This window comes from Triturus cristatus, chromosome 4_1, assembly GCF_964204655.1.
Source record: "Triturus cristatus chromosome 4_1, aTriCri1.1, whole genome shotgun sequence".
Lineage (NCBI taxonomy): Eukaryota > Metazoa > Chordata > Amphibia > Caudata > Salamandridae > Triturus > Triturus cristatus.
Window position 1 is genome coordinate 225966998 of NC_140585.1, and position 24505 is coordinate 225991502.

Below are 24505 nucleotides of genomic sequence, written 5' to 3' on the forward strand. Positions count from 1 at the left end.
CTCCTAGGTTACAGAATACAAGCTCCCAGGTTACAGAACCAATAATGGAGATGGTTCTATAACCTAGGATACCACACCCTCTCTCCTGTCCTCACAGACGGCTGCGTCGGAACAGTGGAGCCTCAGTCCCCTGCCTGCTGGTGCCGAGGCAGTCTCTCTTGAGAGGAGACAGCCGCGTCGGAACAGTGGAGAGCCTCGGTCCACCATTCTGACTCCAGAGAGGAGGAGATCTGCGAGGGCCCCGGATGTGCACCCACAAACATTTTCTGATGGGGAGGTCTTTCCTGGCGCGGCCCACGGTGGTATGGACTGATAAGTTCTGGACGATTCATTTAGCCTCCGTTGCGGAGCCAGCTCCAGGCGATGGCCTGGGCACACTATTAACTGTCTTTTCAATTCTAACTGCTGAAAGAGTCCGGGTAATCTTCACTGAACGATGGGTGGCTTAATTTAAATTTTTCTTAATTTAATTTGAGCGTTCTATTCACACTTAAACCTCTAGGAATGCGGCTCATTTAATATAATGCAACAGCGACGCTACTGTGACCTTAAGCGGAGATGCCCTGGTCTGCCATGTTTTTTAGTTACTGCTCTTTCATTTAATTCTTCAGCTGGAGTGCTCCTACTTGCGCTCCCTAAGGCCAGTGAGGCATAGGTAAGGAGGTAGCATCAGGCATGGAGCGGGTTAGGAATCCTGCGGCACGCTGGTTCCTAAAATGGCGGCCGCAGCACCAAAGCGAGCAAACCTCAGTAGCAAAGGCACAGGATGCTCCAGATAAGAGTGAAGTCACAAGCGGGAGACCTCTGGGACCACAGAGGAACAATGTGAAGACCAGACGCGAGGAGTGTACTGAGCTGTACCCAATGCCTGACTAAGATGGCCGCCACTGGGGACATCTGACACACCAACTTTCTAATAATGGCCACCATGAGTGGGCCCCTTTCCAATGCACTCCTTCTCCCCTTGTTGGGGAGGATCCAGCATTTATACCCTGGAGTCTGAGACCCCTCCGAGAGAGTCCACAGCGACAAGGGAGTCTCACACAGCAGAGGCCTGGGTTTTTCATCACATTACCACCGAGAGCACAGAACTGTACACTGGGACCGGTGCGCTCAATGGAACTTTTGGACTATGCCCCCCTAGGCAGAAACTATAACCTTTCTGTATGTACTGCAGTGCCCGAGCAACCTTTGGCCGATGACCGATGGAGCTGTCCCATGCAGCAATAGACGAGTTTGGCTCTGGTTTACCCCTCGGCCGTCACCTATCCAGCCGGACGTCAGACACTGTTTTTCCTCGTCTCCCAGTTGTGCCTCCTACACCCTCCCCCTCCTTCCCTCCATTATTCACCGTCTACCGCCCATATTCCTTCTCTCTCTCTCTCCCCTAATCTTCTCTCCCCTTGCCTATTTTTTACCTCATGTTTATGCTATGCTTTTGTACTCATGTAATTCCTGTAACTACGCTCCAGTAACTGATGTAACTTTGTAACCATGTTCTGAAACAATGTTTCTTCCTCATGTAAAGCGCTCTGATACCTCCGTGTCTAGCCAGCGCCATAAAAAACTAAATAAATAAATAGCACTAGGGCATTATCAGTATTAGAGAAGTGACCGCACAAGCATCTGCAGACCCTTCTGTAATACAATAATACCCCGGGGCGAAAAAAAGACAGCGCACACTCCTCCAGAACCCCCTGGGCTATGTCAGTCCTGGGCTTTTATAATTGCACTACTTCAACTCTCTCTATCCCTTTCTCTTTTCTGTGAAACGTATCATAGCCAATCTGACTAAGTGTATGGCCTTTAAGTCAACGGCTATATCATAAATACCCCATGCCTTTTTCTAGTTCCATTTAAAAAGGCCATTTTGGCGCCCCTTTCCCCGGCTGTCCCTCTCATAATGCGACAAACACCTGACAAAAAGCTTCTTTCAATATCCTAAGTCCAAAACATGGTCTTATCAGTGCTCGGCCTGTGCTACCCCCATACCTCAAGTCCCTCATGTGTCTTTTGTTTGCACAATTCTGCTTTTCCCTGTCATTTGCTGGATATAAAAAAAGCTCTGTATTGAACAATAGCTATATGAGATCTCTAGGCATGAGAGATTCATTTCTCAACCTTTTGTTGTGTGTATTTGCGTAACTGTAGTGCCTCACTAAACAATCTGTGAAATAGTTTGGTTTATGATATATTTGCGGTCTTGAAAAACAGGCCTGCGCGGCTATGTGGGGGTGAAACACGTGCTGGCTGTTTCAATGTTCAACCATCCAATAGCGTCTCTTTTGTAATCTAAAATCTGTGAAAATATAAATCTTTTGTGTACTAGCTACAAACCTAATGAACCGAGGAATTCTTATTTCACATATTAACCCATAATATGTTCTAGACAGTTCTTTATCCCATGCAATCATCTAGGTTTGCTATTACTGTGATTTAGTGAAATGACCCAAACCCTTGCAGCTAAATTGCAAACATCCACCAGCTCATCTTTGGAGCATAACCGTTATTGTAGTGTGATTTCAGGCCCACGGGTGCCTCCATCGTTAACAGAAGAAGTTAATTAGTAAGGTTTTATTTTATTTATTGTATTATTTCTATAGAACAAACGAAAACCTTAAAGGACATCACACTGCACACCAAACAGATTTCTCATGCCGATATGTGTATAGCTCACTGACCAATCCATGGGTCTGAACTACTTGTATGGTTTGATGAGGATTGATTTTCCTTAAACATGAACAGTTACCCAGCGGGTGTACCAGTGCTAAATTAGTACAATAATTTTATGGCTACAATATGTATTCGAATAAAGTAATTGAATTGAATTGTAGAATAATCCTTACGTCGGAGGACCATAATCACCTGTTATTTAGGAAACTTTAACTTTTCTTCTATCAAAACCAGTGGGAGACTATTCCAGAGCCTGGGTCCCAAGTACAAGAAAGATCTGCTACCCTACTTGGCATTATCTAGGCCTGGTATCCTCACTAATCGAACACGGACACCAAACTCTACATAGTGTCCAACTAGACATCTACGCACAAGGTCGGCCCCACTATTGATTTATATACAAGGTCCAAAATCATGAAACTTATGGCTTTTGCTGGAGCAGGTAAAGACTTTTAAAGTATGTGCTACGGGTTCGCTCTTTTTTCTTATATGAAACAGGCCAAACTTCCAGCCATGTCATACATTTTGAAGCCTTTTGTTGTTTTCGATGCTGGTATGCTGCATTCAAGATATTACAAAAGTCTAGAGTTGAGGATCAGGGTTCCTCATAACATGGGTTGATATTAGGTGGGGATGAACAGGAGAGCTATTTTTCATAGGAGTTTGATTTGGTAGAATGAGACTTTTACATCTGCTCTCGCTTGCGAGTTCAGACAAAGATCCATAACTCATATCTTATGTCCATACTTCGATTCTAGTAAGACAGTTGATTACAGTTTCAGACTCAGTGGAGAGGCATCTGGAGTTAAAGTAAATCTACACGTCGTCTAGGTAGGAGTGGAAATGTATGCTGAGGGATCAGAGTAGGTTCATATGTGGTTCAATGTAAATGTTGAATTCAGCTTCTTTGGTAATCCACAAATAACCTTTTGCCCATAGCAGATGAGGTGTCCCAGTCTCACCATTTGACACCAGCAGAGTAGCATGGTCTGGTCCACTGTGTTGAATGTGGCAAGTCACCAGTTGTCCTGAATTTTGACGCACTCATTAATCGGCATTGATTCTGTTCGGATCCAAACCTAGATTGGAGTTTCTCACAACTGAATTTGTTTCATTAAAAGATCTCGTAGACCTTCAGATGCTCTTTTACTGAAGACATCCAGGGTTAGGCTGACCCCTCGTGGTGGCGGTCATTAACTTATTTAGATTTCAAGGCCTGGAATGAACTTCATCTTTCATTGCATCAAATGGCCAATGATAATCAATTCAGGGCAGCACTTAAGACATGGCTATGGTTCTGCTTGATGTGCACCTCTTAGTCGGTTTCTACTGCTGGGATAGCTTGTGAGGCAGCTAGGCGCTTTATACGTTTGATTTGATTGACTTGATTACAAAACATATTCCTTTGCAAAGCTTGAAATGTAGGAACCCAACAACCAGTGTATTAAATTAGAGTCAGCTGTACAGCTCTAAATACAAATGGCAGACTTAACAGACTGTCAACTGCGAAGGCACCAGCCATACACGACTACTGCCTACTCTTACGTCTCTCATCGCCTCACAAGGCCTCGTTCTATGCTCTCATTCACTCTCAGCCATCCGGCTCCCTCTCTTCCTTCTACTGTCACTGCCTCTGTTCTAGCCTCTTCTCTGGCAGCTCATCATTGCCTCTCCCCTATTTTAACTATCTCTACCTGCCCAACTCTCCCTGGTTTCCTCCCTCTCACCTTTTCGTGCTCACCTTGGAGAAGAGGTTGAAACAGCCGAGGCGGCTCACGATGCAGTATACTTCTGGAAGACGCTTCCCTTTACTGCCGGGCTACAAAAAGAAAAAAACGTAACAGGATTTTTACTACAAAATGTTGAATGCCTGCTGTTGAAGCATCATCTGGCTCCAAAGGACACTGGAGAAGAAATAAGTTACTTACCTGTAGCACTGATTATAGAAGTTTGATGCTTGTTATAGGTCACTAGACTTTCTAGTGATCCAATTTGAAATATTCTTGGAAAGGTTGTGGGTCAGAGGGGAGAGGGGTGTACCTGTATATACATAGACTGATGACTTTAAGACCCTCATCAAACCCCTTGATTCAGTTCCATCACCAGATTTGCCATGCCAAACCATCCCAAAAATCAGTTCATTCCTTTGTGACCACCTTCCTGCCACGGTGATGAAGGGTAGCAAGACTGTAGATTGATAATAAGAAAACACCAGGAAAACAATACTAACCCCGAATATCTTTCTATTTAATGCGGTGTGTCCTTCCTCATTGCTGTGACAAGCATCAGTCTACACTACTGTGCTTGCAAACATATATAGGGTGTACCATATCGCAGCCATGCAGTCGTCAGCTAATGGTGTGATAACTAAAATCACTAGTCACTGTTTTGTTCAATATCATTTTTCATTATCTGCCCACAACTAGTTAGCTGACCTAACAGGGGTCTGTACATATACATACCTGTGTAACCATATATGTACCCGACTTGGCGAATCTGACTGGAAGTCGGCCTATCTAACCAGCCATATAACTGGATTCCAACCTTCAGTGAGTAAGGTATTGAAAACTGAGTTTGCAAAAGCACTGATCTGTTGAGGCAGCTTGGTGCTGCTCAGTCCATGATACAATGTAAATCCCCCTCTAACTCTCCAACCTGGTTTTGGGAATCCGTAGAAACCCAAGCACAGATGAAAGATGTGCTACACAAAACAGATCATTAAGCCTAGGCCTCTTGCCGACACGAGTGCCCCACAGGCTGTGTGACTGTCTGCACGGCACAGCACACAGAATGGGGCGACACGCTGTTCACTGTGTTCCACAAATCGTGCTGTGTAGGCCCGCCATCTTGAACTGATCTGAAAAGTCCAGTTAGGAACTGACCAGTGTTGGCCCCACCTACTGAGTGATCATGAAGCCTCATGCTGCTCAGCTGCGATTAGTTTAGCTTGATCATGGGGTTCAAGTGTTGCAAACTGGCCCTCCCATCACTGTTCAAAATCTTAAACTAGGTTTTATAAAGGAAAATAAAGAGACCGTGCTCAGCTTAGATGAAGTGAAGGGCAGTTAGGCGTACAAGGCATATGATACAAGTCACTTGATCTCTAGACCCTACATCGAACATGCTTTCTTTAGAGTTTGTAAGAGGAACATGGGTGATATAAATAAGTTAAACAGATGCCGCTATGCTAAAAGTGACCCCATCTTTCAGTAATGGGCTTTTACTCAAACTAAAATATTTTGGGTGTAGCAGTCCTGATTCACATCAACTGAACCAACCGGACTAAATCTATACAAAGCAAAATTCTGTAGAAGTAAAAATTAGACTGGAAGATGGTGTTCTTAAGTGCAAGGAAGCATCTGGAGACATACCCATATTCCTACCAGTACCTCTAAGGCAGGAAGTGACCTTTAATGACCGGAAGCATTAGGGAAGATGGTGCTTAAGACAGTCAGTAGTGCTGCCAGCTCAGAAAAAGTACAGATAAGTTAGTCACTTACAAAGAGCAAAAGGCCCCACTCCTCCCAGCCCAAACCATCTGAAGTGACTGTCAGAAGGAAGAATACGGAGCGCAGTTCTGGTGGAAAAACAGGTTTTTTAACATGTGCTACAACAAACGAAAACTTGAGCAGGGGGAACTTCAATAAAAATCCCAATAGCATAATATGTGTATTTGTAAAGCACACGTTCACCCAGAAAGGTATCTTGGCGCTGAATAATAGATGTTTATTGTTACCCAAGTCAATGGTACTCATTTTATCAACCACAGAAGGAAGAAAGGCTGAGTGGACCTGTCGGGATTTGAACCTGTGACCATGAGGTCAAACACAGGCCCCTACAGTGGCTGCATTAGTCCACCATATCTGGCCTCAATACACATGATCGAGAAATACAGTCCAGAACAATGCAGCACAGAGATGCAGGTCTGCTAAGGACCTTATGAAAAAGCGTTATGCCAGCGGTAGGGAAGCTGGACACCTTTATGCTTTAAGACAGTCTGGGTGAAATCCTACCCTAGTTAGACAAATTCCTTTCTTTCTTAGCAAACAACATACACTGGAGAATCCAACCAAGCCTTGGATTTAATAGTATTCCAAAGCGATCCTTCGTTTAAGACAACCCAGACAATATAGCCTTAAAAAATATTCTTGCTTGAGTTACGCAAAATAGGAAACATATGAACAAGAGTATGGAATTTCCAGAAGAAATGTATTTGAATAGCTTACTTTTGTGTGTAGGCTTGTGATATTTAAAACCATATGTTTTTAGAGGTTGGTGTAATAATATACTTGTAAACCTAGTAAACAGCATTTAAGAAACAGACAGCGAAGGGTAAAGAACTGAACAGGAAGACTCACAGCGTAAACACCATGGCTTGGGGAGGGGAAGCTGCATATGGAACATCAGCCCAACACAGGAAGCACCAGAGATAATCAGCCCCAAGCACACTCAACATGTTATGTCACTTGGCACTGTGACAACAAATGATAGGAGACAGATTTCAGAGCTTAGAAAGCATGTTTGCTATATGTTTGTCTACAAGACTGCCTTTGATGTAAAACAAGAGGGATTTACATTTCCGCAGTTGTGGGCGGGCGGTCGGGTTTGGCTAGGTGATCGCTTTTGTGTAATAGAATGTATTCTTTTGATCAAATTTCTATTAATTCAAATTCGATTTTCGAATTCTACCATTTCATTCGTTGTCAATCAGCGAACCTTTCTAGGTATCCCATGTGACCAATTCAGTAATGATCCTCATAGAGCTACAGATACTAAGTGGAGTGCATGTTTACCACCCCAAAACGCATCAATTACTTAAAGATTTAAAAAACGGAAACAAGCTTTGGAAAAGCCAATAGGGCATTGGCTTCCAGCCTTCTGGCTCAGCCAATACTTTATTTTTGTGAAACCTTATTGTTGGGGAAGCGCCAGACTCTTGGTTGTATATTAAAAAAAAAGCTTGGCTACCAATAACATGTTTTTGTTTAAACACACACATTGTTGTAGTATCCCTGCATGGAAGGGAGCTTCCTACTTTGTGTAGGAATGAGCTCCTGCTGAGTACAGCTGAAGGCTGTCACTCGCAGTACAGTTAGTTAATGTCTGAAATAGGCTGAACCTTTCCCTCATGTTGCAGTGAGCAGGAGAAAAATGTGCATGAAAATAGCAGACCAATGGATGAAGAGGGGTTGCTGAAAACCCAAATAAGTATATTAAATATATAATTTTAGAAAGGTCAAAACTGTGTGCCTAACACCAGACATACAAAAAATAGCAACTCTCCAGAAAGAAACTTCTTCGACGTGTATGTGTAATAGTTTCATGGGACCACTGCACCTTTCCTTTTGTTTAGTTTTACTTGACACAGACCTTTCCTCTCTTTCGAGGAAAACATCATAAAACAAGCATTTGCAATGCAATAGGTCTCGCAGTTGTTAGAGTTTGAGCTACTGGCACTGTAAATGGCAATGCCTTTTATTTATGTGTTGGTTTTTAAAACAAATAAAAGGCATTGTCATTTACAATGCCAATATTTTAAACTCTCGCAAATGCTTGTTTTTTTAATTACCTACCCGGTTGTGGCTTTAGGACTCGCATCGTCCTGACATCCTATGTCATGCAAGCAGATGTTCCTACTCACTGTGCTGTTTCTGCGTAGTGTTGTGAAACGAGTGTAAATAGGTAGTAGGCGCTATATAAGAAGATTCTGACCTCACTACTAGTCAGGTGTACACCTCGGTGCCTGCGCTGGCCTGAGGGCGGCGTGCGGTCGTGACTGCCCGACCTCCCACAGCGCCAAGAGGCTGCCCGACCTTCACAGTGCCAAGAGGCAGTAAAGAGAATCAAAGTTCATTTACATGTTTGGTGACATAATTTGTGGAGTTGTATCGAAGACTTTTTTTACCGTCTTAAACGTGTTTCTGTGGTGACGGAAGCCAGCTGCAATATATATATATATATATATATATATATATATATATATATATATATATATATATATATATATATATACATATATATATACATATATATATATATATACATATATATACATATATACATATACATATATATACATATATACATATACATATACATATATATTACCTACTGGCGGTCGCCAGTAGGTAGTTATAGTTAGGACCACGTTTCCATAGGAAATCCGCAACATTCTATTTTGAATAACTTTGGCGCCGGTCGACGAATCCTCGCGAATGTTTCAAAATAGGTGGGGCGCTACGCTCCGCTCCTACCCTGAAAGTCTCGGGGGGATTCGTCAAGCGGGGGCTGAGATAAAAGGGGGGTCCCAAAACGCGTTTTTCCCATGCATTTTTCCATAGGACCTTTAGACAGGGCTACAGCCCGAACGGCTGAACAGAATTTAATGAAATTTGGCAGAGAGGTAGTCCCCAGGTCAAGGAAGTGCCTTTTGTAGGTTTGGTGTAAATCTGTTCAGTAGATTCTGAGAAAATAGCCTTTAAATCAATATATATATCTGTGGCAGCTTACGGTGCGCTTACCATGCGCTTACCGTAAGCTTACCGTACGCGTACTGTGGCGTGCGCGAGCGCGATTCTGATTGGCTCTTAGATCTTAGTAAACATTCGAATCGGTCGAAACCAGGAAGCGGCGGCCGCCATTTTCTCTCTCGCTTCCTGAGTTGGGCAGCAAAAACGAACCCCAAAAATGTGTAAAGAGGCAGTTTCATGAGATCCTAACCACCCAGCATTGATACAGGGGTCCCCAAACCACCCCCAAGCCCAAAAAAAAAAAGAATTTTTTTTCGGAAAATCGCCGATTACGCTTACCGTACGCGTACGGTAAAAAATTGTAAAAAAAAAAAAATTATCCACATTCTCCCCACCCCGTGTGCAAATGGTGCCCGAAGGGCACCATTGGTGCATGGCATATAACATCTAAGAAGTTAACAAAGAATACATTTCACAAAGATGCGCAAAATATGTCCCCCATGTGCGCACGGTGCGCGAAGCGCATCGTGCCTACATGGCCCATCCCGCTTAACGTGGGCACGCGGTGCGCGCAGCGCACCGCGTGACCACTGTGCGTGCACGGCACTAACTGCGTAAAGTGGGCGCGCGGTGCGCGAAGCGCACCGTGCGCGCACGGAACGAACTGCGTTAACTGGGCGCGCACGCCACGAATGGCGTAAAGTAACTTAGCATTTAAAAAACCTTGCAAATTCACTGAAAAAACCATAGGTTTCACACATGTTATAGTTAGCTGGACATTTTACTGATAAAAAACCAATGAAATTCCCCCGTTATAGTTACTGCAGGCAACTATAACTCACGCGACCGCAATCTTCTGCTGATGACATATGTGTCTTTATGAAAAAAAAATATTTGTAATATATGTAAAGCTAAAATTTAATGGAAGACGACATGGGCAAATAAGTGTCTAAATACAGTATTAGCATCAGCAGAGGATTGCGGTCGCGTGAGTTATAGTTGCCTGCAGTAACTATAACGGGGGAATTTCATTGGTTTTTTATCAGTAAAATGTCCAGCTAACTATAACATGTGTGAAACCTATGGTTTTTTTCAGTGAATACATATATATATATATATATATATATATATATATATATATATATATATATATATATATATATATATATATATATATAAAGTAGTGGCACAGTAACGTATATATTTTTTTGCTTCTCGCTCCTTTCCGATGTCCGTGAATCTGGCATTTAGGGCGAACTGCCAGCACAGAAATTCGGAAAATGACTGAGTCCAATACTAGCGAAAATAATGTTTACGGTGTTGACGTGTTGTGATGTTTAACATATTGGCATAGCCAGTCTCTGTATGCACGGGGATATTAATGACGGGTTAGTAAACACAAACACATATCACCCTCTAGTTAACATAACCATGGCTTTGCACTGGGTACTTATGCAAACGCTGGCGCTGCCCAAAACACCAGGATGAATGCACGTGTCAAGGCGCTGCCCGAAACACCAGGATGAGTGCACGTTTCAAGGCGCTGCACGAAACACCAGGATGAATGCACGTGTCAAGGCGGTGCACGATACACCATGATGAATGCATGTGTCAAGGCGCTGCACGAAACACCAGGATGAATGCACATTTCAAGGCGCTGCACGAAACACCAGGATGAATGCACGTGTCAAGGCGCTGCACGAAACACCAGGATGAATTCACGTGTCAAGGCGCTGCACGAAACCCCAGGATGAATGCACGTTTCAAGGCGCTCTACAAGACACCAGGATGAATGAATGCACATTTTAAGGCGCTGTACGAAACACCAGGATGAATGCACGTTTCAAACAGTCCACGTGCAATCAGCCCTGGGTTTCACACATTGCGTCCTTTCCAGTGGCGGTGGCTTTCTGACAGAAACAGCAAGGAAACAATTTAGGAGTGTGTTTATAAAATAAGGTTAGGTGGCGATTGCGATCAACCGTTTTTTTTTATTTTACAAGCAAATAATTAATTCCAACTTAATGTCTGGAGCAGGGATTGCCCAGAATTTCGAACCGTTTTGAAAGCGAGAATTTCGAATGCGGAATGTTTGAGAATGCGTCGCGTAATGAGATGGCTGCAGTCAAGGATCGATTCTTATAGATATACAGCATCAAACGAGATTTGCGAACTATTAAATGCAAGACTGGAAAGCGAGGAGAAAAATAACAGGGATGGGAATAAGGAAGAGAAAGAGAGGGAAATAACGAGAGAGAGATGGGGGAGGGGCAGAGGCGAGTGAAAAACAGTCAGCGAGGAGAAATGGTGAAGTGAGAACAATTCATAGACAGGGACAGGATTCGGAGACAAAGGGGAGAAGAGAACTAGAAAAGCGGCGGAGGGAGGGTTAAAGTGAGAAAGGTGTGTGTGATACGGACAGAGGGAGAGAGAGGTAAGATGATGGAAGGCAGAAAAATAAATGCCAGGATGTAGAAAGATAAAGAAACATATGAAGGAAGAAAATCGGGCTTTATATGAAGGAAAAGAAAGCGTAGCAGAGAACAAGAGAGACCTCTGGACAGAGTGGAGAGTAAGGTAACACGGAGATCGAGGCGAAAGGTGCGGATCGGCTTCGCAGCAGAGGTGAAACAAGTAGGTGCGAACGTTAAAGTGAAAGTAATCATTTCGCGGGCGCTTTGATGTTCGCAGTGGCCGCGCGGCTCACTGAGGACATCAAAGCACCCGCGAAATGTACACGCAGGCTGCCAAATGGTGCGCGCGCCCGGCGCACATGCACTGTAGTTGGGGGCCTGAAAAGCACTTGTTTGCACTTCCAAATTCCCGTTTTCTATAGCTCTCGCCAGAGCAGCGCTAAAGCGCTGGCTCAGACGAGACCTAAAAACTACCAACCGAGGCCATCTCTCTCGCCGGAAAACAGTAAAACTCTTCCGAGCCAAACCCAACTTTAGATCAAGAGTGTAAGCACATCTATCTCGCCTGGAGGGATGCAACCCCCTGCTCACTGACCTCTCCCACCCACACTGGCACCCGCAAGGTATTGTACACACCACAGCTCACCTCACTAAAGGTGTAAGGAAATTCAATCATATCAACTTAATGAAGGAACTTCACTGGCTGCCCCCCCCAGCAACCATCATATTCCGAATCAGGTGCCACACACCAAAGGCTCTGAGAAACAACAATCCAGCAAACCTGGCCGAGCAAAGAGCTATGTTGGGCACATAATGCAACACAAGAAGCACAAATAGCATTTAACAGGAAAAGAAAAAATGGAAACACCAAGGACACAGAGCATCAGCCACTGACATCAGAACTGCGTCTACTCATCTGCAATGAAAAAATAAACTGAAAACACATCTCTTCACAAAACTCTATCCCCTCACCCATTAGGTTCTCACCCACTCCCTTCCTCTGTGAATGTTCTCAATGTACCAGGCTCGCACCCTTTGTTCAGGGCTCTGTTGCTTCTCAGCTAGGTTTGTGGTACATACATTTCTCTACCTAAACAGATGGCGCAGGAATCGCTGCCTCAAAAATGTATTTTGTAACTCATCCTGCTTGTCAAGCATTCCAACGTTGTGGCTCTCAAAAAAATTTAGAATAATGTATGTATTAAAACAGAGATCATAAAAAGGCTCAGGTGTACCAATGAGTACCTGTGTATGTACCTGGCAATTCTATGGCACAATCCTATCTGAAAGGAACCAGAGCATGTACACAGTCCGGGACAAAGATCGGGTCAATGTGTGATAGGAGGGGTTGCTGGTTTGAGGACTGTTACAATATCACGATGTAATGCTCTTTAAAGAGCGGAGTCTTCAGCTCCTTCATAAATGGGAGCATCACTCCAGATCGCAGGTGTACAGAGGGAGCAGACCCGTTTCCTCGGCGCTTCTTTTTCGCACTTCTTTGTCTTCCAAGATGATAGTGTTTGGCTGCAGGTGTGCCCAGAGCCCCTCAGAAAGTGAGCTTATCAGACAAGAAGGCAAGTGTACGGGTTGGTATAGCTTTGTAGATGATGCAGCTAGTTTTGAAGATGGTGCGGGCCAACAAGGGTAGCCAGAGAAGTTCCATCAGGATGGGGGTGATGTGGGGATATTTCTTCAGGCCCTTAATGATGCATGTAGGATGCCCTTAAACAGGGGGCAGTGTGGCAACCGAGAGGCTGTCGAGCAGGGCTTAAACAGCAGTTCTAAAAGGTACTTTCTGGAAGGTATGCTTTCCTTTTCTTATGTAGAGAATGCTAGTACGAGCATGTCTTAGGGTTACTGCCAATGCGCAAGCTCCCAGTATTAAAATCAGGGAAAAGAAAGTACGACCCTGGGCTCAACTTCCGGTAGAACCCTGGACCTTAGCACTTAACACTCTCAAACCCGAATCCAACTCAAATCTGACCGAAGCTTCGGAAAACTTTACACGATGGATTGAGTCTTCATTGGATACGGTCATCCCAATTAAATTTAGCCACAAAGCCAGAGACAAAAACACCCCATGGTATTCCCCCGAACTGAGAGGACTAAAACAGATGTGTAAAAGACTAGAGAGGGAATGGAGGAAGGATTTCCAGGATTGTGTAAACCGAAATATAAAGAAGCTGTAAAAATCTATCAAAAAGAAATAAAGTAGTGCAAGCGACCTACTATGAAAAGATCATTACATCAGCCAATAATACTCCTAGGGAAATGTTTCGGGTCGCACAGGATCTCCTAGAGCTCCCAAAAAATGATATATCCCTTGAGGCCACCCCAGAACGGTGTAATGCACTTGCAGAGTTCTTCCACGGAAAAGTCAATAAGCTCTATAACACATTCCCTAAGCCCCCTTGTCCTGTTGATCTCGCAGACACTGAGACACTTGTATACCATAAAGAGCACTAACTTAAAGAATTTGCAGCTATGAATTTGGACAAGCTGACAGAAATCTTTCAACAAATTAAATCAGACTCCCCTTTAGAGCCCACTCCTCCACATATCTTACATAAAGCAGGGAAGGTGATTCTTCCAAGTTTCCTGGAAATTATAAATCTTTCCTTGTCCAAAGGATCTGTTCCAGATCCCTGGAAGCATCTGATGGTCAAGGCCTTCTTGAAAAAATCTAGCCTAGACCCAAGTGACCTAGGCACTACCGCCCAATTTCACTGCTGCCGGCAACTGTAAACATTTTGGAGAAATATGTGAACACTCTGCTTTCCAATTTTTTGGAAACCCATAATCTTCTACATGCCACCCAGACGGGGTTTTGTCCTAACCACGGTACCGAGACTGCCCTTCTTGCTGTGGTGGAAGACGCAAAACAGAACCTGGATCAGGGAGGAGCAGCTGCCATCATCCTCCTTGATCTGAGCTCGGCCTTTGACACGGTTAACCTCTCCATTCTAGTAGAGAGACTTAGGAGACTGGGGATTCAAGATAAGGCGATCTCCTAGATACAATCTTACCTAGATAAGTCTTTACAGGGGACGCCACCTCTCAGAGACTGGAGCTCAACTGTGGAGTCCCGCAGGGATCCTCATTGAGCCCTACTCTCTTTAATGTATACTGGCCGATATCATTCTGCCTCATAGAATTAATATTGTGACCTATGCGGATGACACACAGCTGGTCATAACTCTATGGGGCCGGCAACCTCCTGTCGGACTTTGAATTCTGTGTAGAGAAAGTTGCCTCGTGGATGGAGCTCTGCTGCCTCAGACTCAACGGAGGCAAAACTGAGTTGATGTTCTTAGATAACCACCCTAGTGTAGGTCCCAGCCAAACCTGGCCTAAGAGCCAAGGCCCTCCCCCTACTCCCATAACCAAGATAAAGAGTCTGGGTGTTTAGTTAGACAACTCGCTCAAGTTTGACCATCAAGCAATGAAGGAGACAGGGGCCTGCTTTGGTACTCTCAGATCACGTCGAAAAATCGGAGCTCCAACTGCTCCCAAAGGCCGCAAGCAGAATTCTCATCCAGGCGTTGCTTTTTTCACGCCTGGACTATGGTAACTCCCTCTATTTGGAAGCACCCATGGCAACACTAAGGAAGCTTCAAGACGCCCAAAATTGCGCAGCAAGGATGCTACTTGGAATCCCAAAAACTCAGTCAGCCAAACCAGCCTTAAAAATCCTTCATTGGCTGCCAATCCTTGAAAGACTAAAATTTAAAGCCCTATGCATTGCCCACAAAAATATGCGTGGAACAGGCCCGGCAATCAACAAACCTCTTATCACTCCGTATCGCCCTAAGAGGAATCTGCGATCATTTAACCTTAACCTCGCAGTTGTTCCCAAAATCAGGCGGACAAGAAGCGGAGGAAGATCCTTTGCCTATAATGTGGCGAAACTGTGGAACACGCTACCATTACACCTCCGCGCTGAAACGCACATTCTACCACTCCGGAAGCTTTTAAAAACATGGCTATTCCAACAAATAGCTACTTAAACTTATTGGTTTTCTACTCAGCTGTTGGCGCTGGGATGCCCAAGGGTAGACATGCGTTCTACAAATGTTTAATAATCATAATGTGTGCTTTAAGGGCAAGACTGGTGTCCAGGGTAAATCCAAGTGACTTGGCAGTGGGTGTCAGTAGTGGTTCAAATACGTCTAGGTTCATGCTCTAGAGCTAGGTTTGGACTGGTGGTTGCAGGTTGTTCTTGGTGAATAGCAGGAATTCTGTTTTGGCGGAGATAAGCTTCAGGTAGGTGCAGGACTTCCATGTATGGATGAGGAGCAGGCACCCTATGAGCCAGCCATAGGATGTAAAGTTGTGCTCTGTAAGAGTATTGGGAATTTTTGGTTTTATCTGTGAGTAGCACCCAAGGGGCTCCATGTAGTAGAGGTTGACGAGTATGAGGGACAAGATGGTACTCCAGGGAACTCTGCAGGGGATCTTCTGGGACTTGGAAGTGCCCATATGAATGTACTTGTTATGACTGGATATAATGGGAAACAACGAGTGGAGAACTTTTACAGTGAATCTCATTTGAGACTTCGGAAAGTTAATGAGGGTGGGTTGGTCGATGGTGTCATAGGCAGCTGAGAGGTCCAGTAATATCAGAAGGCAGGGTCATCTGTTTCTGTGGTCAGGATGATAACAACTATGTCTGTTGAGGCAGTGGTCTCCGTGCCGCAGCGTGATCGGACGCCAGATTGGTAGTTGCCCAAGAGGTGGCTGGAGGAGATGAGATCTTTAAATTGAGTATGTTGTGCATAGACTGCTTGTTTAATGATCTTGCCAATGATGGGTAGAGGACGGATTGGTGATAGCTGACAATGTCATTAGGGTTTACTGTTTTCATTTCAGGAGTGGGAGGTTATGGTTTGTCTTAAAAGCTTCAGGGAAGATGACTTTAGTGAGCGAGACTTAGACAATGGGGAGTACAAGGTGTGAGCCTAACCAACTAGTATTTACTACATGTTCACACACAGGAAATTGCAACAGTCATCTTAAAACAAAAAAAAAAACACATTCAAATGATCTGCTAGAACTGAAACAAGTAGTCCACAGTTCTTGCACTGGATACAGGGTTTTGGGATTCTTCAGAGTGACATGTTCGATAACATCTTCTGCCCTAATTTACAATCTATTCTAGCTTTCCTCGTAACATCACTTTCTCCTCAAACTTTACTTGTCCCTGCTGTGTGTTGGATCCCTATTACCTCTGAATAATGTGGTGGTTTTGTAGCCTGCTAGCATGCCAATTACCCCTACATGGGGTAGGAGAGCTGCTATTCCAAACAATAAAGGAAAACAATAGTTACCAGAAGGCGTCTGCAGTATCCAAATCGCCTGCTGCCATCTTCACCCGTCAGGACAAATGAAAAGGTTTCACTGCATGGAAGAGAAGGACAGGTGAGAAGCACTATCAAACTGCTGATTGTCACTTGACCATGCAGACAGACATCGTCCACTTGCACATACAAGGCAAGCAACAACCGTTTACATTAAGGATAATAGTGGGAAACACTGCATCATCAACAGGCAGATATAATATCACACCACCACCAGACCCACAAACCTTCAACTCTGTTGCATCATTGCAAACAGCTCACCAACACTCAGCTAAATATATTCACAGTGGAAAAGCACCTCTTGCCTTTCTGAAAGTCAGTAGCAAGAAAGGAGTCTGATTTAACAAGATTCATAAACATGTGAACGCCTATGGAACCAGTGTTGTATCTGGCTTGTTTTCGGTGGTCACTGTGCTTTTCCTGGTGTCACAATGGAAGAAACGGATGGTTGACTGGGAAGTGTCAATTACTCGGCAGTGCTGACTTAGCTATTAATGTCACCTGAAAAAGGAATTACATATTTTACCTTGTCCTGGTCTAGCCTTTGTAACCAACTAGTGCACATGGAAACCAGAGAATTATTGAAGCCAGAGTAATACAAGTGCTTTTTCAGTTCTAGCCTAAAGATAAGCTTTAGCTGTCTATTGTTGATAGACCTATTGTGGGTGATAACAATATTTACCACTCATGTTTTCTTGCTCTCCACAGTGAGTGGCTCCCCATAACACCCCTCACCCCCAGGATTTTCGTATTGCTTCCCTCCTATCCCCCAATCCGTTCATTGCCCCAATATAATATACAGGCAGAGGTCATCAGTTCCATAATCGCTGAAAAATTGAATTTTGTACGGCCGCCTCAGCAGGTCTTTTGACGTAACATCTACAATGATAGTGAGCCTGGGAAGGTGCAACCAGACTACTCCTGGTTCATCTTAGAGGATTCCATTGGAAGTGTACATATCATGCCAAGTACAAGAACTAGTTGTGGCTGGAACTGTTCCAATAGTCTCCATGACCCACATGTTGGTGTGAGGCACAGATTTCATACAAATGAAAATGCCTACAAACACTGCAATACATCTTGTGAACTTGCACACAAAATGAAAGATGGAAATAATGTACAATCAATCAGAAACAAAGCGGATTTAATGTGCGACCATCAAGAGACTACAGTGAGTCTGCTTTCCAGGTGCACTACTACTAGGAAAATGCACAATGTCCTTGACAGCTTAAATGTTAAAAGTGCTCAGGGCCTACAGCTGCCCACAAAGAGTTTCTAAACTTTGCATCTAAAAATTGATTTTGCAAAGTGCTAAAGTATCTGAGCTGTTGCTCCTCACATAGATGGGTAGTAAAACATACACATCACATATGTACAGACAACTACTTGAGCAGACATTCAAATGCATAATTTAGACAAATAAGAACATGCAACCAGGCCGTCAGACACAATCATGACATGATATCCATGACAACAACTCAAGGGAGAGGCAGCAAGGTGAAATAACCCATACAGACAGGTCCACTGGCACGCAGGCTACCTGACAAACTGGTCAACGGGTCTCCAGTCCTTCGCATCAGGGAAGCAGAACTGAGGAATGGCTTTTAGCTGGTCTTCAGCTTCTCGCATAAACTTGAAAGACCGCTCTAGCTGTGGGAGACAAAAGGAGAATGTACAGCAAGGGCGAACACAAACAAATATCTAAAGATCAAAAAGACAGGGCGAGGGATATAGAGAAACCCAGCAAAGAAGGAAGAATGAACAGCAAGAGATTATAAGAATGATGGTAAAGAGGCACGTGGGGAAAAGCAAATGTGATGTTAGTGAGTGGAAAGGTTTAGTGAGGGCAGCGCACACTGTTCTTCTCACCAATCCTTTATCTGCTATGTGTTAAGAACACATATCACTAGGTAACCTATTGCTCATTTACAAGCCCAGATTCTGGGCCTTTAGGCCAGGACTTGAAATAACAAATTGTGATAATTGAGAGCAACTGTTGAAATTCTGTGACTCGCCTCATCCATCTGTGCAATCTTGGCATCAGTGGCGGCTCCTCCACCGAGCGTCACCCCACTGCTCGTCCGAGCAGTGCAAAAGAAAAAGGAAATTATAATAACAAGCAGGTATTATCATTTTATTTTTCTTTAGACTCCAGCCATTTCGGGCAGGGCTGGGCTCCCCGCATCAGAGGGAGCAGGAGTGGTTTGCCCACTCCCATGTGCGCAATGACGCTTTGACCGGCCCTCTAGGCCCGGCCAAACCATCATGCGCACTTGGCATGTTCTCCATTGGGCTGTGTTGCACAGCCCCGTGAAGAACATGCCCAGCCTCCCCAGGCACTGTATGAGTATCCAAACAGTACGTTCAGATCAATCACAACGATTGGCTGGCAGAGTCCGGAAGCTTGGGTGCTTACGGGCTGCAGAAGAGCGAGGACGCGGAGAGGCGTGCTGAGGCGTTGGAGAAGGTAAGTTTTTTTTTTTTTACCCCCGCCTCACCACCCCCGTTCAGAGGCAGCCACCACTGCTTGACATTCCAAGAGGGCCATGTTCCACACAGCCTTAAAGCACTGGGTCAACTAGCACTGGGAACAATCGCGCCTCAGTCAGACCTGTCCTTCTGTAGGTCAATCGCCATTTTCTTCCTATAAAGCTCCCAGTGTGTTCAAGTACAAAATATGTCAAGAAGATCTAGACCAGCTTAGTACAGCATTGATCCAAGAGGCTAGGAGCCATGGGTAATTTTTAGAGTACCATCTAATTCATTTTTTCAAATTAGAGTTTAAGTGTAGCCCTTGTGGACATAGTGAAATTCCGACATGACTGCAGGACTCATGGACAAATGACGGACTTCCCTGATAGAAGTGGTACAGAGTTTCCTTTAACTATACAATACTGCTTCCATTCCATCAAAAAGGATGGAGATGGTACCTCTAGTTGTTTCAAATGATGTGTAGAGCAAGCTAGATGCAGAACCTTTAAAGTCCTATCTCGTTGGACCTGCCGCTTACAACCAGCGTCATGGACCAGAGAGCCTTGGATAGCTATTAATGACCAGGATTACAGGGCAGCACATGTATCATTTATATATTTTCTGAAAAAGAGGTCCCTCAGAGTGTTTAGGAAATCCTGAACTACCTCACACAATAAGAACCGCTGCCCCCCACTTCAATGGCTTTCACTGTTGCCGATTCTTTTTAATATTCACCTAAAGTCCCTCTTTGTTGTCCTTGATAATCTAGTATTGAGATTCCCGTCCTACAGCCATCCCCAAAATATATTTAAGCAATATTAAAGATCAGCTCTAAATCCGAAACATAATTGTTCCCTAAAAAAATGCAGCGGATTAAAAACAAGTTCTGCTTAAGCATTTCTAAGTCAAAACTCTTAATTGTGGGATCAATCCGCTAACTACACCTTTTGAATCTGCCCCATTCAATGCCATTTGATGCAGCAATTCTGCCAAAATGTAGCAATCCAGTTAGCCCTGTCTCTGTCCTGGAAAGGTTAATGCAATGCTTCTTTATGATAAAATTACAATTTTATTAGAGAACTAAATATGTAATTCTATACAGAGGCATCCAGAATACATCCCTACTATTGCTATTGGCCAAGTAGAATGTTTAATATCTCAATGACAAATGTAGTCCTGCAAAACACATAGCACAGCCCTTGACTGACTACAAATCACGCATGGATGACAATTTGAAATTCTGTCCATTGTATTCAAAGTCTGGTAGGAAAACCCACATTACCTAGATCGCTTTGCGATGCCCAACAAGGTCAGCAAAAAAGGAACTACTCAAACTCAAAGACTGATGAAGACACCCTGCTCCCTGGAAAGGGCGTTCCTGAAAGCATGAAGGCTAGAAGTCCTGCTTCTGTTTTGAACATTCTCGAAAGATGGTTTCGCCATCAATTTCTTCTACTAGGAGTAGCCCTGATTTGGATATTCTCTCTGATTTCTGCCACCTACTACAGTCATCTGGCAAATTTCAATAATTGCACTAACTGATTAAGTTATGGATTATGAAGATATGGTCAGTGAAACTCAAATATTGTTTAAGTGTATGGGTTATGATTCAGAGGAAATTAACAAATGGTACAGACACATTGAAATCAGTTCTGACAAAATGGCATTAATAATACAAAGATGTCATTATGCGTTCAGAGGCCATCCTATCAGACTGTGGGTTCAGAAGGGCAGCATTCAGGGAGAGATCCAACCATAGACTTTCTTGGCGTTCACTTCACCAGCAAGTTCATGCTCCTATGATAACTGCATACAGAGGCAGCTAAGCACATGCAGATGCTGCAGCGAGCCATTTCCCTTTAGAACCACACAAGTTCTGGAGTTGTTATGGGTTGAGACTATTGAGCTATATCATAAGAGTCACCTGCAAAGGGAACTGCTGAGTAAGTTCTGGAGTGTAGAGATCCCCCATTGGCTTCTTCAGCGATACCACCACAAAGTACTCAAAAAGTTGTCTTTTCCGGTACTCAAGCAATTCACGCTCCAACGTCTGGTACCGCGGGGCTTGGCTCAGTCGGGACTTCACATGGACCAGGCGCTGGCTGTGAGCTGTTGCAAGGGAAGAGAGCAAGGAGGCTTTATATTGACTATGCACGCATCACACAAGTCTTGCATTTTAGAACACATGAAACATTGAGACTCAGACCAGGAAAAGAAAACCATGAGCTTTTCCACTGCTGCTTCTACAACGGCTACTAGATCCAAACATCAGACGGATGATCCACTTTCCAGCAAAGTGGAAGGTCCATCTGAAGTATCAACCTGGCAAGTACTATCAATACAATCTACAGCATGTGTTGGCCAACAAGCCATCATCGGAGAGCTTTGCAAAGTTTTATACACGGATCGAAGGAAAGCAATGACATTTTTTTTTATATTCGGGTTTAGTTTGCTAAAGATAGATGGGACTGCATGCTAAAGTACAGAATTTAAATTAAATGGTCAAGGGGTTTGTCTATGGAGTCTTCACCTCCAATAAGATGCTCTACTCACGGATGTCTCTGGTCCTTGAATCAAGGACTGGTAGAAACAAGCACTAAGCAACATCCTACTCAGCACAGGTACAGATTATTACTATTGCAAGGCATATGTTGTTTCACATGATAATATACCCATCTGTTTGGTAAGAGCCCCATATAAAATGAGCATTAGCAAAGCTAGTCAGTCTCACCTTTGTGACCTGTTGGCTTTGCTAATAGTTTTTAGCCAGATGGAAAAAAGTCTTGGATCAGTCATCGGTCTCATATTGCAGGCACGTGCAACAAGTATGCATGTGTCAATAAAATGACGCAGGCATTGTTCTTTTCTTTTTAGTTACCGATACGAGTTGGATCACAATGAGCTCTGGATTCCACATCTGGAAATAGTCAGGCCTCTTGGGATGACTCAAAGGCAGCACTGCACAAAGTGATGGATGCACATACTTGGATCAATCCGATCTACTGGTAATTATTCTGAGCACATTCCATTGCATAAATGTAGCTTGTCTGTACCATTAAAGACAAAAAAACAACCAAACGCCCTAAAAAGAAATTAAAGACTGAAAAACGTGCCACCTGCGACATAAAACGAACACCAGATATGTTTGGCTTTTTTGGGCATTATGAGGAAGATACAGTTTGAGTCACTATGCCACAGAAAGCTCAAGACCCACGCATGTGCATACCCTGTGAGACACACTTATTTAAAAAAATAAATTGAAAAAAAACTGATGGATTGAAATGCATAAATCAATATGAACAATAGGTTCACATTGATATAAAGAATTACATTAATCTGGGCAAAATCCATTATTAGGTCATCTAAGTCATTACTCACAAAGATGAACATACAAATTTGTCATGAAATCGCCACAAATTGGACAGTTTAGTCACTCTGCCAGGGCAGGGTCCCCTTTGAACAAGAAAAAACTCCTCGCCCGCTTCAGTCCTATGGAGCCCCATTGCAAGTAGCATGCAAGTCCCTGAGGACTCGAGCAAGACCGCAGCAGTGCACGGCCATATCATCACTGCCTAGGGGGTCTTCCTTTGCCTCTATTCCACCGCTGGATGTACAAGTAGGCAAAGGGAGCAAAGATCCACCATGTAGGATGGTGAAACATACACAAAATATCAAATACACAGGAATGGGCATTGCAAACACTTCTGTCCATCTGCATAGGTTCCGATTAACCCCGCAATAGCCTCACTATTAGAAGATAACCACTTGATCAGGAACGCTTTGTAGATTGGCCTTACTCTGCAAAATAAGAGCGATAACAACTCAAGGCCAAATCAATGATTTATAGGTTTTCTACTCATAATCCATTATGCCTGCTGGAGAGACACCAATTTACAAAGCACTGCATTTTGCTTATATAACACATGCACACACCAAAAAAAACAGGTTTTAGAATATAGATAGGTAGTCTTATTAATCCTCTTTACAACAAATCTTTAGATTTGCCTATACAATGGTTCGCCAAGTGCCCGTTTCCTTCTAGGGTCAAAATTTGGGACCCATTACATTACTATTTACAATGTCATTTATTAATCAATCAAACACCCTATTTATCTGAGAGTGCAAACAATCAGTTGTAGCGATTACGAGAAGCTCAGTCACGTACTTGTCATTAAACAAATATTTTAGACCATATGAGAGCAAAAAGTGATGTGAACGTGTCTGGTTAGCATGCTGGTGCCATTTAAATCCTATGATTTATCTTACATGTGTATTGTGCAACAATATGCATTGTATTGTATTACAACATCTATAAAGCACTCACTACCCTCATCTGTCCTACAGAAAAATTTAAAAGATGATTACAACAGTTACGACCCAACACGTTGTTGACATATGCATGTGGCTTTAAATGTTTTGTAAAGAAGGTCTTCTAGAGCTGCAGTCACCATGTTGAGACCACTCGCCTGATATTACAGGCTGAATTGTCTATACGTGCACATACATATGCAGTTCAGGACAGACTAGGCATCTTGAACTAAATAGTAGGGGGGCTCTATTCTGGACCAAAGCCCATAGTAGTCATCTTTGTCTCACAAATATACAAGAACATGTATATCTAGAAGAGAAAGTCATACCTTTTCGCTTCTCTTCCGTGTCACTGTCTGATTCACTGTTGTCGTCAGTAACTGGGGGAAAAACAGATTGGCCAAGGTAAGTAAGGGAGAGAATGTGACAGCCACAAAGACAGCAGTGAACATGTGAAACAAAATAATTTGAAGAAGTGGAGAAGCAAATAAAGACAGGAGAGTGAAGGTAAGACAGTAAGAAAAGGCAAGAAAAGGAAAACAGATGTAAAAGAAGTAGAGAGTAATCAGACAAGGTGATGGAAATGATTTAGGGTAGAAACTAACTACATTTCATATTTGTAATAAATTAAATGTAATGTGCATCAAATGAGGAATGACATCCAGAGAATGGACAACAGGCAAGAGAAGGAGGTGCAAACAGATAAAATAAGGGAGAATGAAAGGAAAAGGGAAAAAAGACATGGAAAAAAGATTAAAAGAATAGGAGAAACGAAGCCAAGAAAGTTAGAAAAAGAAAGGTTGAAGGTGAA

General features: G+C 43.4%; 1 protein-coding gene across 3 annotated transcripts in view; it reads right to left on the reverse strand.

The window, feature by feature from the left end:
• The window catches only part of DENND2A (DENN domain containing 2A), a 398086-nt gene that overhangs the window by 139177 nt on the left and 234404 nt on the right, over positions 1–24505 (reverse strand). For all 3 annotated transcript variants that reach the window (XM_085651922.1, XM_085651923.1, XM_085651920.1), the window contains 5 exons: positions 24024–24074; positions 21311–21495; positions 18455–18564; positions 16885–16954; positions 4415–4492 (listed from right to left, as the gene is read on the reverse strand). In XM_085651922.1, coding sequence (XP_085508048.1) covers positions 4415–4492; positions 16885–16954; positions 18455–18564; positions 21311–21495; positions 24024–24074 — 494 coding nt within the window. The remainder of the gene's footprint in view (positions 1–4414; positions 4493–16884; positions 16955–18454; positions 18565–21310; positions 21496–24023; positions 24075–24505) is intronic.